Source organism: Octopus bimaculoides, chromosome 1, assembly GCF_046866305.1.
Source record: "Octopus bimaculoides isolate indiv1 chromosome 1, ASM4686630v1, whole genome shotgun sequence".
NCBI classification, from domain to species: domain Eukaryota; kingdom Metazoa; phylum Mollusca; class Cephalopoda; order Octopoda; family Octopodidae; genus Octopus; species Octopus bimaculoides.
Genome location: NC_142928.1, coordinates 202,434,763 through 202,451,429, shown reverse-complemented (window position 1 = coordinate 202,451,429; position 16,667 = coordinate 202,434,763). Strand labels below are relative to the sequence as shown.

Sequence of the window (16,667 nt, the reverse complement as noted above, 5' to 3'; positions counted from 1 at the left end):
AACCCATTGAAAGTCTCTACGAAGACCGATGTCTAAACGTAGAGAAAGCTGACCAAAAGTAGGATCAGGGACGAGTCAACGGCGTGCAAAACAATCGCCGAGCGGCGAGGTTTGTCTGCAGTAAGGCGAAGTGGCCAAATGCTACAATAGGAGCCAGTGTCAACAATGAAGAATTTCTTCGACACCTGGTCCCGAATGAATATTGCACGATTGAAAGTTGGTTTAGTGGAGGAAAGTGACATGCTCATTTCCCCCTTTACGCGTTTCCCGTTTGTTTGAAAGAACAAGGCTGAATACATTTTCGTGCCTTGTCAGCGAAGGTCTCATGGTACCAGCACATACCATTTTTAGACCTATTGCTTCCCCGATTTCGAGAAAAACTGCGATTTCGGGATCTGCTCCGAGAATTTGAGCGAGAGCAGCAGAGGTTGTCTACACGACATGTGAGATTATCGATCATACAAAACATCTCATCATTGGACACAAAAGAGGACTGCCGCGGAGCATCTGTGGAGGCCTCAGCACACTGCCAAACAGCGCGAGAAGTCTTTCCAGAGTATTCGAGAATCCTATCGGCCATTGTGGCCACTTGGTCGACAGTGTTCGACTCAAATGCCGTCGCTAGAATAGTTTTAACGTGCGGCGGCAGACGAGAAAAAAATATCTTGCGAAGAAGTGGGGCATCTGTTGATTCACCGCTTAACTCCCGTAAATGTGTTAGAAATTCCGTGGGAGTTCTGTTACCGAGTTGTTCGTCTGCCATCAGCTCATTGAATCGGCTGGTGGCAGACCTGGTGGTCCTGCGTAGGATTTCGTTTTTTACCTCTTCATACGTGACGTCATCCTTCGGAGATGTGAGTAGGTCTTTAGACACTTTTGTAATCGATGGAGGCAGATTGCAATAAAGCAACTTTAACCTCTTTGTTGGCGAAACATCATAAGCGTCAAAATAAGCCTCCAACTGGGCGAAATAAACATCAGTATCACCGATGAATGTGGGTAAACCATGCGACATTTTCTTATTGGGATGACTCCATCAAGCTAGGAAAAAGGAATGGAAAGAAACAATGAAAACGAAACCGTATGAAATATACGAGAGGCCAAAAAAAATTTCACCGCTAATGAAAAAGACACAATAGTTTTCGTGTTCTTGTTTTGTGTTTTTTTGTAATTTACGGTGTGCACAAAACAAAAGGAGAGAAAAAAAAAAGAAAATTCGTAAAAAAACAATTGTGTTTGCCATTTTTTTTCTTTTTAGTGTGTATGTGTGTTGCTTTGTGTACTGAATGCAGGAAAAAATTATCACCCACCTTTGTCGCGCTGAAAAAGAAATATAACAGAATAAAAGGGCAGAAAATTAAATGTGTGCGAGTTATTAAAGCTGTCCTGCTAGACAGAGTCCGAAACGACGTCTATGGTGAAATATAGCGATTAAGATTAACCACGAAAAACGCACGTGTAGTCGGGCGGAAAATCACTGATCAGTTGTTAGCCTTGTCTCGCTGTCCAAAGCTTCTGTTAACATGTGTGACAGGCGACAGCTTGTGTAGTGTCGATGTGTTATGTACTCACTGAAATGTAACTGTGCATTTTACTGCTATTTTCAGCAAGTAGAGGACGCTGTGTAAGAATGAATTGACGTCTCGTGAAACATGTAGGAAATTGCTCAAAAAGTTGTTAGGATGAAATAACTGTGAAGTTTTTTGTGTGAAAAACCACAAAGGTCTTAGCAGTAAAGAAGTCTTTGTTTATAGGCTCTGGAAGTCATTGACAAAATGAAAAACTTTAACGTAGGAAAATTTACTTAGCTTTTCACTTGTGATGGATGAGAATGTAGAGGCAATCCTGAAGTTGAACGTCGCGAAGCATATGAATACAATGGCCGTTGAAACGAGGTCTGTAGATCTTTTAGCTTGGGGTACCAATTGTAGTATTATCGGTCGGCAGATCAGAATTTCCGGCTGCAGTTGTTCTTTATTCGGGGTCACCAATTGTAGGAAAGTGGTTATACACCATTAGGTGTATTCCGCTTCCGTACATTAAATTTCTTGAAGAAACAACAGAACGCAGATTCTGAACTATCAACACAACAATATTTATTTACAGTGGAATTCAGCTCACGCTTGGAGGGAATTCGGTAGCTCGTCGCCTTTGGTTACTGAGACGCCGTCAATGAAGTTGTGTGGTTATTTGAGTAGCTCTGGTGCTGAGTTGTGAGAGAGCTCTGTGGGACGTCTCGACACGACGAAGATCAGTGAACGAAGAGAGTAAAAAGAAGCGGGAACGTTTTGGATATCGATGACTACGCATGCGCATGAGACTCTTCCTGTATTCCTTCCGGAACTAGTCCCTGCGCATGCGAGGATAAAACTCCGGAAATTGAACATATAACAGTCGTCTGCTATAAAGGCGTCACTACACAAACATAAAACCGATGGCATCATTGAAAATGATAATGCAAAGATCCTGTGGGATTTTATGATTCAGTGCAATCATGAGAGAGAGAATAGGAAACCAGACATAGTGTTAATTTAGAAAGAAAGCAAACGATGCTGGATCATAGATATAGCATGCCCAGTTGACAACGAGATATGTGATAAGGAAGAAAGAAAAGTCGAGAGACATGACAGGTTAGCTTGGGAGGTTAAGCAGTTGTGGTCGATGAAAAAGGTAGTAGTAGTAGTACCAATAATTGTTGGAGCCCTGGGAACAGTGAGTGAAGATCTTGAGAAATACATGGAACAAATAAGGGCTGCAATAAGGGTGGAGCACTTGCAGTGAAATGATTAAAAAATGACAACATTCTCACAAAAAAAACCTATTAGACAAGAGCATATCCAATAACAAATTCAGTTATTTAGGTCTGACATAGAATGTTTAAAAGTCTTAAAGTCTGACAAGAATATCAAACCAACAAAAATCTGAAAATTAAAGAAAAAAGTAAAATATGAAAACCATACTTGACATCAAAACCACCATAGAAACTGTCAGGCAAAAGGTATCTGTTAAAACTGCCTGAATAGCAAGGTATGAATAGCTTGGTAGATTCTTCAAGGACAACATGTTCAAAAATAAAAAATAAAATTTTTTTACAGGAAGATAGGGAAAATAACAGTTACAGTAAAGTCCATCCCATCAATGGGCAGAGGGAAAGAAACACAATGAAAAGGCCCCTTGGATTGATAGAATATCTACAGACTTAGACTCCTTAGAAGAGAAAAAGTGGGAAAGTGGGATGGTATCAAAGTAGAGGATGTAAGATCTGTTCTCAGGAAACCAAGCAAATGGGAGTCTCCAGGAGAGAATGAAATTCCTAACTTCTGGTTGAATGCTTTCCAGAGACCCTTAAACTGTTAACAAAATTTTACAACGATGTTTTGCAACATCCTAGTATGATTCTCTCTTGGCTAGTTAATGGTTTGACATTCCTACTTCCAAAAAACGAAGAAGCAAATGAACCAAATAATTATAGACCCATAACCTGCCCAACTGCATTGTATAAAATACTAACATCTGTCCTGACTGAATATACCTATAGATTTTTTAATAGAATGTGGCATATTCCCTAATGAGCAAAAAGGATGTGAATGTGGATCCTATGGTTGTAAAGATCAGCTGCTCGTCAATAAGATGGTCTTGGAAGATTGTCACAAACGACACAAAAACTTATCAATAGCCTGGGCAGACTATAAAAAAGCTTTTGATAGCCTACCACATAGCTGGATTAAGAAATGTCTGGAAATGTATAAAATAGCACCTACTCTGCGAAACTTTTTGTCTGTAAGTATGAGATCATGGAGAACCACACTGACTTTGAACAGTGACAATGAATCTCTTAATGCTGGAGATGTAAAAATTTCATGTGGCGTTTTCCAGGGTGACTCTCTGTCACCACTCCTCTTTTGTCTGGCCTTAATACCTCTCTCGAAATTGCTCAATGATGCACAGTATGGTTATAAAATGTTTGACAAAAATATAAATCATCTCTTTTACATGGATGATTTAAAGCTCTTTGCAAAAAATGACCAACAACTCAAAGGCCTACTGGCGATTGTAAAACAATTCAGTGATGACATCAGGATGCAATTTAACCTCGATAGATGTGCGAAAGCTACCTTTATCAAAGGAAAAATGACAGAAACATCTAACGTTAACCTTGACCAACAGAATGTCATAAAGGAGTTAGAACCAGCGGAGAGCTACAAATACCTAGGGGTACCTAAAGGGGACGAAATCAGGCATTCAGTGATGAGGGAAAGGATCAGAAGAGAATGTTACCGCAGAGTAAGGGCAATACCCAAGACAGAGCTGAATGCAAGAAACAGGATCGAAGCAATCAATACTCTAGCCGTACCAGTCATGACTTACAGTTTCAATAACTTTAGCTGGTCAATTACTGTAATATGTAATCTTGACAGAAAAATACGAAAACTGTTGACAATGCATAGAATGCACCACCCTAAAGCTCTGCCAAAAAAAGAGAGAGGCCATGGACTTTTACAACTGGAATTATCACAATTGGCCTATACACCTACCTGAAAAACTCTGAGGACTGAATTTTAAAACTTGTCTCAAAACATGAAAACAAGAAAGCATCATACTCAGTAACAAAACATGGAAAGGAATATCTAAGTGAATTCCAAATACAACAAATTCCAGAATTAGACGTACTAGAAACAAGCACAGAAAAAGCTAAGCACATGAAAACCTGTGCTAAAACTGCTGCCTTAGATATAGATATTCTGACTGATAAATGGCAAGAAAAACTTCTCAATAGCAAATACCCAAAGAGAGTGAATAATGCCGATGTTGACAAAGCCCTTACACATCAATGGTTAGTATATTCTGGCTTAAAATCAGAGACAAAAGGGTTTATTGTAGCAGCTGAATTATCAATGCCTACTTACACGAAGCTACCAGGCCAACATCTTAATGAATGGCAGAAGCCCAACATGTCGTGTATGTTAACAAAATGAAACCATTGATCATGTGCGGTCTTCTTGTACCTACAGAGTATCTCAACAGGCATGATAGAGCAGCACCATATATTTACTGGGTAATTTGCAAAACTTGCACCTGCCCCATGATAAAAACTGATGGGAACACAAACCACCTCCAGTGCTTGAAAATGATCAAATCTCACTCCTCTGGAACTTCACCATTGAAACTGACAGAAAGATAGATGCAAATAGGCCAGACATCATATTGAAAGACTTCAGACAAAAATCATGCCTCCTCGTTGATATGACTGTCTCAATCGATATAAACGTATCTGTCAAGACCTACCAAAATTGAGCAAATATAAAGATCTTGCAATAGAAATTGGCAAAATGTGGAACCTGAAGACTAGAACAATACCTGTTGTCACAGGTATCCTAGGAGCGATAGCAAAAAGATTTGATTGCTACCTATCTCTGATATCAAGAAATCCCAAGATGGAAGAAATTCAAAAAATACTGCTCATGAGAACTGCTCATATCCTACATAAAATAGTTTTCTATATAATCCCCCAAATATTTTAATCTGTAAAGTGTCAAAATACTTTTAAATGTAGATAATAGCAAACACCTTTTACTGTCATCTTAGCATCAGACTATCATCTTACAAGCAAATTACTTTTAAAACAAACTTTTAATTTAATTATGTTTTGACAGACATTCTCTGGAACAACACTCTGTGCAAAACCAAGTATATGGCACCCTAGGCACAACACCAATTTCAACTTCTGAATTGTTAACTCTCAAGGTCTCTGGGTGAGAGTTGGAGTCAATTTGTAGAAATACAAAGCAAAAGCCAAACATATAATAACAATAATAATAATAATAATTATTATTATTATTATTATTATTATTATTATTAGAGATTCACCGGAGGATGTTTAACATGTGAGAACGATAAATCATTGCTCCGAAATTTATCCAAAAACATCGGAAATAAAGACATCGCATGGAGCCAAAAATAGCTGACAAAGGGTTGGACTATATCCGAGTAAGTAATACTCATTCAAATTTATTTCTATTTTACCAAATGAAATGATGTATTTTAACTGGATATCATCTCCACTGCTCGCACAGCACATGTAAACACGCTTGATACATCAATACCAGACCATCTCCGGCCCCAAACACCATGTACAGAAAAATTACAAACAGATTAAATAATACCGGTATTATTCCACCCAAGAATAACAACCGGGAAGTGTGTACTTTAAACTTGTTACGTAAAAAGTACGAAGAGGTGTACGTGCAAAACAATCTGACAACAGAAATGAACGATCCGGTACCCTACGAAAATGATGACCATCAAAATAAAGGGCCGGACGTTGTTCCTCATGTCCCGCAAACAAAACCAAAACGGCATAAATGGACACGTGAGGAACACATTTCGATCCTACATGCCTATTTCACAGCAGTACTCTACCCAAAAAACGAAAACGCAACAACACATACATATAAAACATGGAAGAAAAATAATGTAAATATAGACCTCGATAAAACAATGAACCCTAACAAACTAGCTAACATAAGAAGATATATTCTAAAAGCAAAAAAAATATCAGAAATAGAAATAGAGCAATTGAAAGAAAAAATACATCAGGAAAATCTAGATAGTAGTCACACAGCAATGCCAAATAATAATATAAACACTGAGATAGCAAAACACGAGGACAAACGTAACATGCCCTGCAAAAACGAAGTAAACAAAAAACAACAAACCCAGACCGTAGAGATGTTTAATAGTGTACAAAAAGCACCAATCCAGAACACCACAGACAAACATATGAATGAAAAGGAAGGCAAAACAAATCTAAAGCCTGGGAATAACGAAGGGAAACCTTGTGATTATGATACTATGAAAATGAGAATAATCAAAGAACTGAAAACCACAGATCTTAGAACGGACCACCGATTATACATCCCAAAAATCAAAATAGACAATAAAACAACATCAATAATAAATAGCATAAACCTGGCCGTCACGGAACTAACAACCCCAGAAACAACAGGCAATATCACTGAGCTAAATGACATAATATATGCGGCAGCTACAAAAGAAGCAGGATACTCACTCAAATCCATCCGAACAGGAGTTCTACCACCCAAACAGACCTTGTGGATAAATAATATCCAGAACAAAATTTAAAAAAAGAGAAAAGATTTATCGATTCTCAATGAAATTAGTAGACAATCAACACAACTAAGTAACAAGAAGAAAACAAAAATACTGTACAAATACAACATTACAGAAAAAGATTTACCTGAGGCAAAAGAAAAGCTAAAGCAAGATATCATTGCCAAAGCACAAAGGATCCGCCGGTATGAGAAATGCCAACGTTTCTTTGAACAAAACAAACAGTTCAAATCCAACCCCAAAAAATTCTACCAAGAACTGGGTAAAAATAAAATAGACATTACTGCAGCACCAACAGCAGAGGAAGTGGAAGAATTTTGGAAAGCACTATGGTCGGTGAAGCAACAACCCCAGAAAAGGACCATTAAAACAACGAACTTAGCACCTGAGTAACTCTGGACCCCTATAACAACTGAAGAGGTCACCCAGGCACTGCAAAGACTAAGCAACTGGAAGGCACCTGTGCATGACAAGATCCCCAACTTCTGGTTAAAATACCTGACAGGAATGCACAAAAAGCTGGCTGAAAACTTTAACAACATACTAGCAGAGCCAGAGACAATGCCTGAATGGCTCACGAAAGGGAAAATTATCCTAATTCCCAAATCCACGGAAACAGAGAAACCACAAAACTATAGACCTATAACCTGTCTCCCTACAATCTACAAAGCCTTTATTGCAATATCGCAGAGATTGAGTAAGCACTTGGAAAATAACAACCTGTTTCCAGAAAAGCAGAAGGGATGCTGCAAGGGCTCATACGACTGTAAAGATCAATTAATGATCAATAAAGCCATAATTGAAGACAGCCGCAGAAAGAAGAAAGGCCTCAGTATGGCCTGGATCGACTACCGAAAGGTTTTTGATAGTATTTCCCACACGTGGATCCTCGAAACACTAGCCATAAACAAGGTGGCACAAATTATTATAAAATACATAACACACTCTATGAGTAAATGGCAGACAGTGCTACAGCTCCAAACAAAAGAGGGACTCGTGAAAACGAAAGCCATCCCCATTAGAAGAGGAATATTCCAAGGAGACACGCTCTCTCCACTCCTTTTCTGCTTGGCACTGACACTTTTAACTGAATTGCTAAATAGAACTGGATGCAGGTACAAATGTTATGGCAAAACAGTCAGCCACCTTTTATATATGGATGACCTAAAATTATACGCTAGAAATGATAAAGAGCTGGAAACACTACTACAGACAGTACATGGATTTACCAAAGAAATAGATATGAAATTTGGATTAGAAAAATGTGCACCAAAGCAACCGTGAAAAGAGGAAAACTAGTTAAGAGTAGCAACATCACACTAGATAAAGCCAATGAAATAAGAGAATTAGACGAAAGCCAGACATACAAATATTTAGGGATCAATGAACTAGATAGGATACAACACACAGAAATTAAAGAGAAAATAAAGAAAGAGTACTATAGACGAGTTAGATCAATACTAAAAACAGAGCTCAATGCTAAAAACAAGATAATGGGTATTAACACTTTAGCTATCTCAGTTATAAGTTACAGCTACAATATCCTTAACTAGACACTAAACGAACTATCTAAAATAGACAGGAAAACAAGAAAAATAATGACAGGATCTAGGATGCACCACCCAAAATCTGACATAGAAAGGATATATATACAACGTACAGAAGGTGGTAGGGGTCTTATACAGCTGGAAAATTATTATAAAATAACCACCATAGGACTGCAAAAATACCTACTTCAGAAGCAAGGAAAACTAATACAAATAGCCACAAAACATGAGCAAAGCAAAAACTGTTTTCAGTATTTAAGGAAGCTGACAAATACAAACAAGAAATCATACTACCTAACAAATACGAAGAAGAAGAAACAACAAAAGCTATAAAACAAATGAAAACCAAACTAAAACTAGAACAGCAACGGACCATGATAAAACGATGGCAAGAAAAGCCCCTACATGGTAAATACTGGGCTAAACTAAATGCAAAAGAAATAGACAGAGAAAAATCCCAGCAATGGTTGAGTAGCTCAGGACTCAAAGCAGAGACTGAAGGATGTTTAATTGCTTCACAAGACCAAAGCCTCCCCACCAGAAATTACCAAAAACATATAATGAAAAGAAACATAACAAGTAACTGCAGAATATGTGAAGAAGGACAAGAAACAATAAATCATATTATCTCTGACTGCCCAGTCCTGGCTAAGAAAGAATATATTCACAGACACGACAGAGCTGGGACCTATATACACTGGAAGCTATGCCAACACTATGGAATAACAACAGAAAAAGATGGTATAAACACACGCCAGAAAAGGTCACAGTAAACGAGAAAGCAACCATACTCTGGGATATGCCAATACACACAGACAGAGAAATTAAGGCCAATAGACCAGATATAGTTGTCAAAGATCATGAAGATAAAAAATGCTTTCTAATTGATGTATCAATACCAGCAGATGACAATGTCAAAGAAATGGAAAAACTTTCAAAATACAAAGACCTGGAAATAGAGGTAACTCGAATGTGGAATCTAAAAACAAACAATTCCTATGATAGTAGGTGCATTAGGTATGATAAAACAAATTCAGACAAATACGTAACAAAAGCACCAGGACTTACAAATATATATAACATACAGAAAATTGCACTACTGGGCACTGCACACATCCTACGTAAAACACTTTCAATACAGTAATCCTGTCTTTGTCGAGTTCAAAATAAGAAGTACTAAAAATTCAAAATTATAGAAATTTAAGTTTAAAGTATGAACAAGAGCAACTAGCATCCACACATTGATAGAATGACATCATCAGTCCTTAAGCATTTTTACTGACATAGGGGATTACTGGAAACATGCAAATGCTTTTGTACATCATTGTCAAATGTGACTCATGATTAAAGGAAATAGCAAATGAAATATCTGAGATTAGCAAAGATAGTCAAACCTTCACACATGTGTCTTGCAAACAACTTGCAAATGCAAGTGCTACCAGTCAAGAATTCCGCATACCGGAAGCCAGCAATACATTACAATATGTGACAGAATTCCTTTAGTGATTAACTGGCACCAAAATTTACTGGTATTTCAAAAGTGTTGCATGAAAGTTACCAGCATGTGGGGGGAAAATATCCTCGTTTCAAACAGATATTTACTTGGTCGCCTGTTGTAGCCTTTAGATGGAATAAGAACATAAAAGAATTATTGACCTCTATATCTGACTCCAAGAAAACGAACATTGGAGTATCTGCACGCTGTATCTTGAGAAACATTCGCAAGAGAGGTAAGCCCTGTTCATTGTGCAACAACATGAGTCAAGTGAATTCCATCAGGAATCATAACAGAAATGTTATGATTTATACAGAAGGTGGGACATGTAGAGATTCCCATTTGATGTACACGGCAGAATGCACCAAACACAACTTGATTTATGTTGGTTGTGCAACAAAACAGTTAAACTAAAGATTTAATGGGCACAGATATGATGTCAAGTACAATAACAGTAGTTCAACAGAACTTGCTGAACATTTCGTTTCAAGCAGCTATAATTTTGAAAAAGACTTGAAAGCTTATATTCTCAGAAAATATTCTGAATCTGCTTCACTTTCACTTCTCAAAATGCATGAGGAGAAATATGTTTGCCGGTTCTTAACATGACGCCTTGGAGGAATGAATAAGATGACAGGAGAATATTATCAAATTTATACAAAACTGTTTGATTGAATATTCTTCTTTCTCTCTTTTTCTGTCTCTTTCTTTTTGCCTGTTATAAGATTGAAACTTAATGACTGAGGATGTCATTCCATCAACGTGTGGACGCTGGTTTCTCTCGTTCATGTTTTAAGTTTAAATTTCTATAATAACTTCTTATTTTGAACTCAACAAATACAGACTTACTGTCGAAATATTGTTCAACCAATAAGATATCTATTGCCATCGCATCCTGCTCTTAGTCATGTCTTAATAGTAATAATAATAATGATAATAACAATATCACAATTTCTTGGCATACCTTCTGTATGGTGGATGCATCAGAGTTCACCACTTGTCCCTGACCCCAATATAATCATCCAGTCCCCTTCACTTCTTCTGTGTCAGCAGTACTAAGGTCACCTTACGAATCCCCTACTTTTTTCCGTAAACATATTTTTTCTTTCTTTTCCCCATTGCTCTCAGCATTGTTCATTTGCGTCTCCAACACCACCACTACCACCAGTGCAGCCATGGTGGTAGGCCAGAAATCGATCAATATCCATGAAAGACAGGCCATCAGGGACAAACCCAGCAACCTCACAGTGGATACTTTGTGAGATGAATGCCGGACAAAAAGCGAAACCTGGCAAAAAGTGGAGGGTCTCAGAATCAATGACCATCCAGACAGTATTCCTTTATTATCATTAATAACAGCATTGTTATTGTCACATCGTTGTACACTGTGCTACTGGTCCATGATAGTAGCAGTAATGATAATGTGTACCCACCGAGACCAGAGAAGATAGAGAGGTCCCCTTTATTGGGTTAGGTCTACGACAACGGGAGGAAGGTCTCCTTTGCCTTAGAGATGGTGCCTTTTGGTTGTAACACCACAGTCCCTCTTTATGAGTGAAATGCCAAATAAAGATTATCATCACAACACTGAATCCCCAAGAAAAAGCCTTTTGTGTCCTACTGTACATCGAGGTGGACTTGGTCATTTATTCGACAGAATGATAATAGGGCCATAACGGAATGTTATGACAGAAGAGAGTCTACCAAACTAGGATACAGGAAATGGAGGCATAAAATATGGATAGAGAAACACATGTTCCCTCTCTCAGAATATTGGTTTGTGAAATCCTTTTTAAATCAAAGTCTCCAGCTAACTTATGCTAGCATGAACAAGTGTGTGTGTGTGTGGGAGGATGGATGGAAGCTGCAGTCCTGGATCAAGAAAAAAGTCCAGGATTAGACACCTGGCATTTGGAATGTCATCTGGCATTCACTGCCAATCAAGTATTGTGGTCATGGAAGTTCTATATTAGCAATATATAGAAATACATTGGCGGGTTAAAGCAATGACATTCTCACGAAAACATTAGGCATTGACAAGGACGAACCAGATGGTCTGCTTTGGAGGACTTTCAGGCCAGGAATTAACATAGGTAGTTTCCAGAAACTCTTGGTCTGGCTACCGCAGGAGCAGTGCTGGCATAAACTCTATGGATGGGACTGGCTGAGATGCCCTCATACAGTGTCCAAGCATTTCTGATCTGCAGAGTCATGTTGAACAGCTGTTGGCACATGTAGGAAGGATCTGACTGAGTTGAGTCTGTTTTGAGGATTGCCCCATCACTGACCTTTAACAAAGCAGGGCAGATGATGTTTCTCTCCCTAGAGGCTATGGTGAAAGGGGTTGTGTGGTGGACGAGGTTGAAAAAATTAAGGAAAGACACCTTCCACTTCGGTCAAGACCTCATCACTTTTTTTTTAAAGTTCCACTCGGAAAAGAAAGTGAGGGTGGAGAGGGAAGGTGGCCGACTGGTAAGAATGATGAGGGTGAATGGAGCTCCTTTAAGCATGCACCTGGTGAGTGGAGAACAACAGTGGGGTGAGGGATTGTGCCCTTCATGGTCAGGGAGATCCTGGATCTGTGGGGTTCATTGATTGGTGCTTTCTTTCCCTTCAGCCTTTATGTGACACCCCCTCCACCACACACAGATTGTAAAATGCCCTAGTAATGCCCCTGCCCCTCACATATGTCCCTGTGGCAAATAAAGGACATCAACATCATCATCATCAACATCATCATCATCATAATTATTACTTGCTATATTAATCAGCAGGGATGTTGTCTTGATGTTTAATGACAACAGGTCACCTCAAATCTGAAGAACCTTCCTCTATTTACATAATGGTCTGATAGTTATAAAGCTTTTTATTGAGTACTGCCTCCTCCGAGTATTGCCTTTTGGTCATACCTCTCAAACACACACACACACACACACACACACACACACATACAAACACACACACATCCTGTGATGCCCACAGTTTCTCTCTTCCAAATATCAGTCACAAAGCCCTGGTCATCTTGAGGCTGTGGTAGAAGATACTTGCTCAAGGTGCTGTTGGACAGAGGGATTGAACTAGAACCAGGAATTGTACAGGGAACCTCATAATCCTCTCGGCTATAGAGCAAACAAAGGGGCCTCTAAGTGATGATTTGATCTGCTAGAAAAGCAGTTAAATCTTCTTCATGTAACACCTAACATCTTAAACAAGGAAGGACACTTGTGAGTGTTAATGGTCAGAATGTGTCTGGCCTGGTTTTACACTTCAACACCAGTACAACCATGCCCTCCACTCATAAATAATGACATTATATTCTCAATTTCTTCTGCTATTTTGATTTTCAGACGCAGAAAATATCGTCAAAAAGAAGGGCCATATTGTAAGCAAACATAAACTTTGTGTGAACTGGTATAAAAATCTAGTTTGGCAAGAAGATGCAATGATTGTGTCAAATGGCCACAAAGACATGTCTGAAAAGATGTTAATTGATTTTTTGGAAGAGAAAGGAAAATTAGATATTGTACATGTCTTCCCTGGAAGAAAACCTGGAACTTTTCTTGTGTATTGCCAAAATGAAATTGGTAAGTTTCTTCAAGTTTAATTTGTTCTGATAAAGATTTCTTGAATTTTGTTTTGTTAATAGGATTGGTATATCTTTTATGTTTTAATTGTTTTAGTCTAATGAGTCAGGCCATGCTGGGGCACCACCTTGAAGATCTTTTTGTGTCAAATGAATCGACTCCAGTGCTTCTCACTTTTTTAAAGCCTGGTAACTTATTTTATCGCTCCATTTTGTTGATCTGCTAAGTTACAGGAACATAAACTCACTAACACCAGTCATCAAGTAGTGGCAGGTAACAAACAGACACAAAGACACACACTGGGCTTCTTTCAGTTTCCGCCTACCAAATCCACTCACAATGCCTTGGTCGAACTGAGGTTACAGTAGAAGATTCTCACCCAACGTGCCCCGCAGTGGGACTGAACGCAGAACCATGTGGTTGGTAAGCAAACTTCTTACCACACAGCCATGTCTGCACCTATTTATGTCTTTGATTTCTTCCCAGATTTTGCCTTTTGGTTTCTCACTTTTATCAGGAAAGGAAGAAATTTGTCAGGAATGATGGTTATCAGGCAGGAAATCAGAAATATTAGAGATGATGTTTTGTCAGTGAAATTGATTCCAGTATTTGACGGTTCCTTCAGTTTCTAAACATTGGAAAGAGGGAAAGTAAATGGAATATTTTACCATCTTTGTTTGATTGATAGAGGGAACTTGTTACGAATGTAATTTCTATCTAAAACAAAACAAAAAGAAAACTTGTAAATGGCTGATAGCAACATTGAGACTTAGTCTCTCTCTATCACCTTTCAACTAAAATATATATTAGGAAGCAGTAGAAGAAACACAGGTGTGAACAATTAACAGCATAATAAAATAAGTTTTATTTGTGATACTTGGCTTTACAAAACCTGTATCGTTCAGCCTGACCATCGCTGGTTAACTTGTAATCAGCATCTGGAGATTAAGAGCTTCGTTGAGGTATCTCAGAGGAGCGAGTTGTTGTCACATCGATGGCATCGTGCTAAAAAAGCTTAGAAAACGTGCGAAGCGTTTTAAGTACTGGTTTACTATGCATGCACACTCGAGGGGCATCCGGGAAGGCAAGTCCCTTGTGCATGCGTAGATTGTACTTCCTCAATGGTGGCTATAATTTCGCGCCACTACAATGGCTCCCCCTCGAGTGTGTAGCACGAACAAGGAAAGGGTTGTAGTGGGGGCCTGAAACATGATGCGGCTGTAGATATATAATGAAAAAGAAACAATTTCTTAATACAGAGAATGGAAATACCCAACAATGTAATACAATGCACATGGAAAATAATATTCCAGTGGCACAAGTCAAGTTCAGCTTGGTAAGTGTTGTTGGCTGTAAACAAATTTTTTTTTTTTTTGCTTACGTCACTGCAGTTCCTTTATTACTTGTGATTGATGCAGTGGCGCAAGAAATGTCTGAGTGTTCAGCACTAATAGGGAAAAACACAGTTTGAGCCTTTTTTACAAAAGGAATGCTAAAAAATGCAATAATATACAATGCAGTCAAATATAAATTGTCTTGGAGAGTTTCTTTGGCCAGTGCACTGTACGGCCAGACCTAGTGACATAGGGTTCACTTGTGGTAGTTCTCAACGATGAAGGTGGAGAGTTCACAGGTGTATGTGTTGGTGATGGTGATGATAAAGGTGTATGCAAAGGTTGAAAAGGGGGTATGTCAGTATTGTCAACGGAAGATGTAGTTTTATCAAAATTCGCTTCCTTCAGACGGTCGACAGACACGGTCTCCGTACGACCATTAGCGTCTATTTTAAAAAATTTGGATGTGCGAGAGAGCACACGAAAGCGTCCTTTATAAGGAGAAACAAGGGGTCCTCTGACAGAATCATCCCTAACAAACACATGTGACCAAGAATCAATGTCTGATGGCACTGTAGTGAACACGCTATTGCCATTTTATACAAGTCATCTTCCCCACTGTTATAAATATATTCAAGTTCAGGCGTAGTAGAAAACATCTCTTTCCTTGCCATCACATGACTAATTATTATTTGAAGCGGCAACTGCTTCGTACCGTTCCCGCCAGAACGCAAACTGACCAATCACAGCTCCTAATAAGGTCACGTGATAGTGTTTTTCTAATGCCTCTCTGGAGCCCCTATTTTGCTTTAAATAGCCTGCTAGATACCCAGCTAATTCGTCTCGGTTCAGATCTCTTAGAGACCTGTTCTGTGTACCACACAGCAGCAGCAGCCAACGACAACAAGCACAGCTTCATACAACTACGACTACCAGCAGCAACACGACTCTACGACTACTACCAGCATCGCCGCCAGTCAACACGACACTACTACTACCAGCGTCCCCAACAGCGTCAACACGATTCTACGTACACCAGCTAACCAAAACTACCGCAGAACTTCTAACTCTGTTTGTGTGATTCACCTTCGCCACGATAGACAACAGACAAGAACCTAGCCTGCGAAGAACATCTGTATACAAGAACCCGGCTTGGCATGGAAGCCCTAACATCACAATGAGTGATCGCCCTGCCCCACATGCCTCAACTTCTTACATACAGACTGTTACTATTGTGTACTCTAAGAACTGGCAAATTCTTATATGTGTTACTGACTCTTTTTATATCTGCTGTATCTCATGCATACACATGCATGTATTGCTTACACACACTCTTTTCTTTACATGACAGCCTGTCTTTTATTATGTTTTATTATGTCGCATTCACTCACACACAGACATACATATTAATGCTCCAATAAATACTACTGTTATTCATCTTTATCGGTTGTGTTCTATCGTCTTCCTTACTGGCCATTTATGGATTCACTATGTTATCGAAATATAACATATCTATATATCATTTGATACAATTTTGTGTTCGACCGTGTGACGCATTTAATAAAAGGAGCCCTGT

At 38.8% G+C, this 16,667-nt stretch overlaps 1 protein-coding gene across 2 annotated transcripts in view; it reads left to right on the top strand.

Moving 5' to 3' along the window:
- The window catches only part of LOC149137956 (uncharacterized), a 151,795-nt gene that overhangs the window by 45,540 nt on the left and 89,588 nt on the right, over positions 1-16,667 (top strand). For both annotated transcript variants that reach the window (XM_089340229.1, XM_089340181.1), the window contains one exon: positions 13,521-13,757. In XM_089340229.1, coding sequence (XP_089196355.1) covers positions 13,521-13,757 — 237 coding nt within the window. The remainder of the gene's footprint in view (positions 1-13,520; positions 13,758-16,667) is intronic.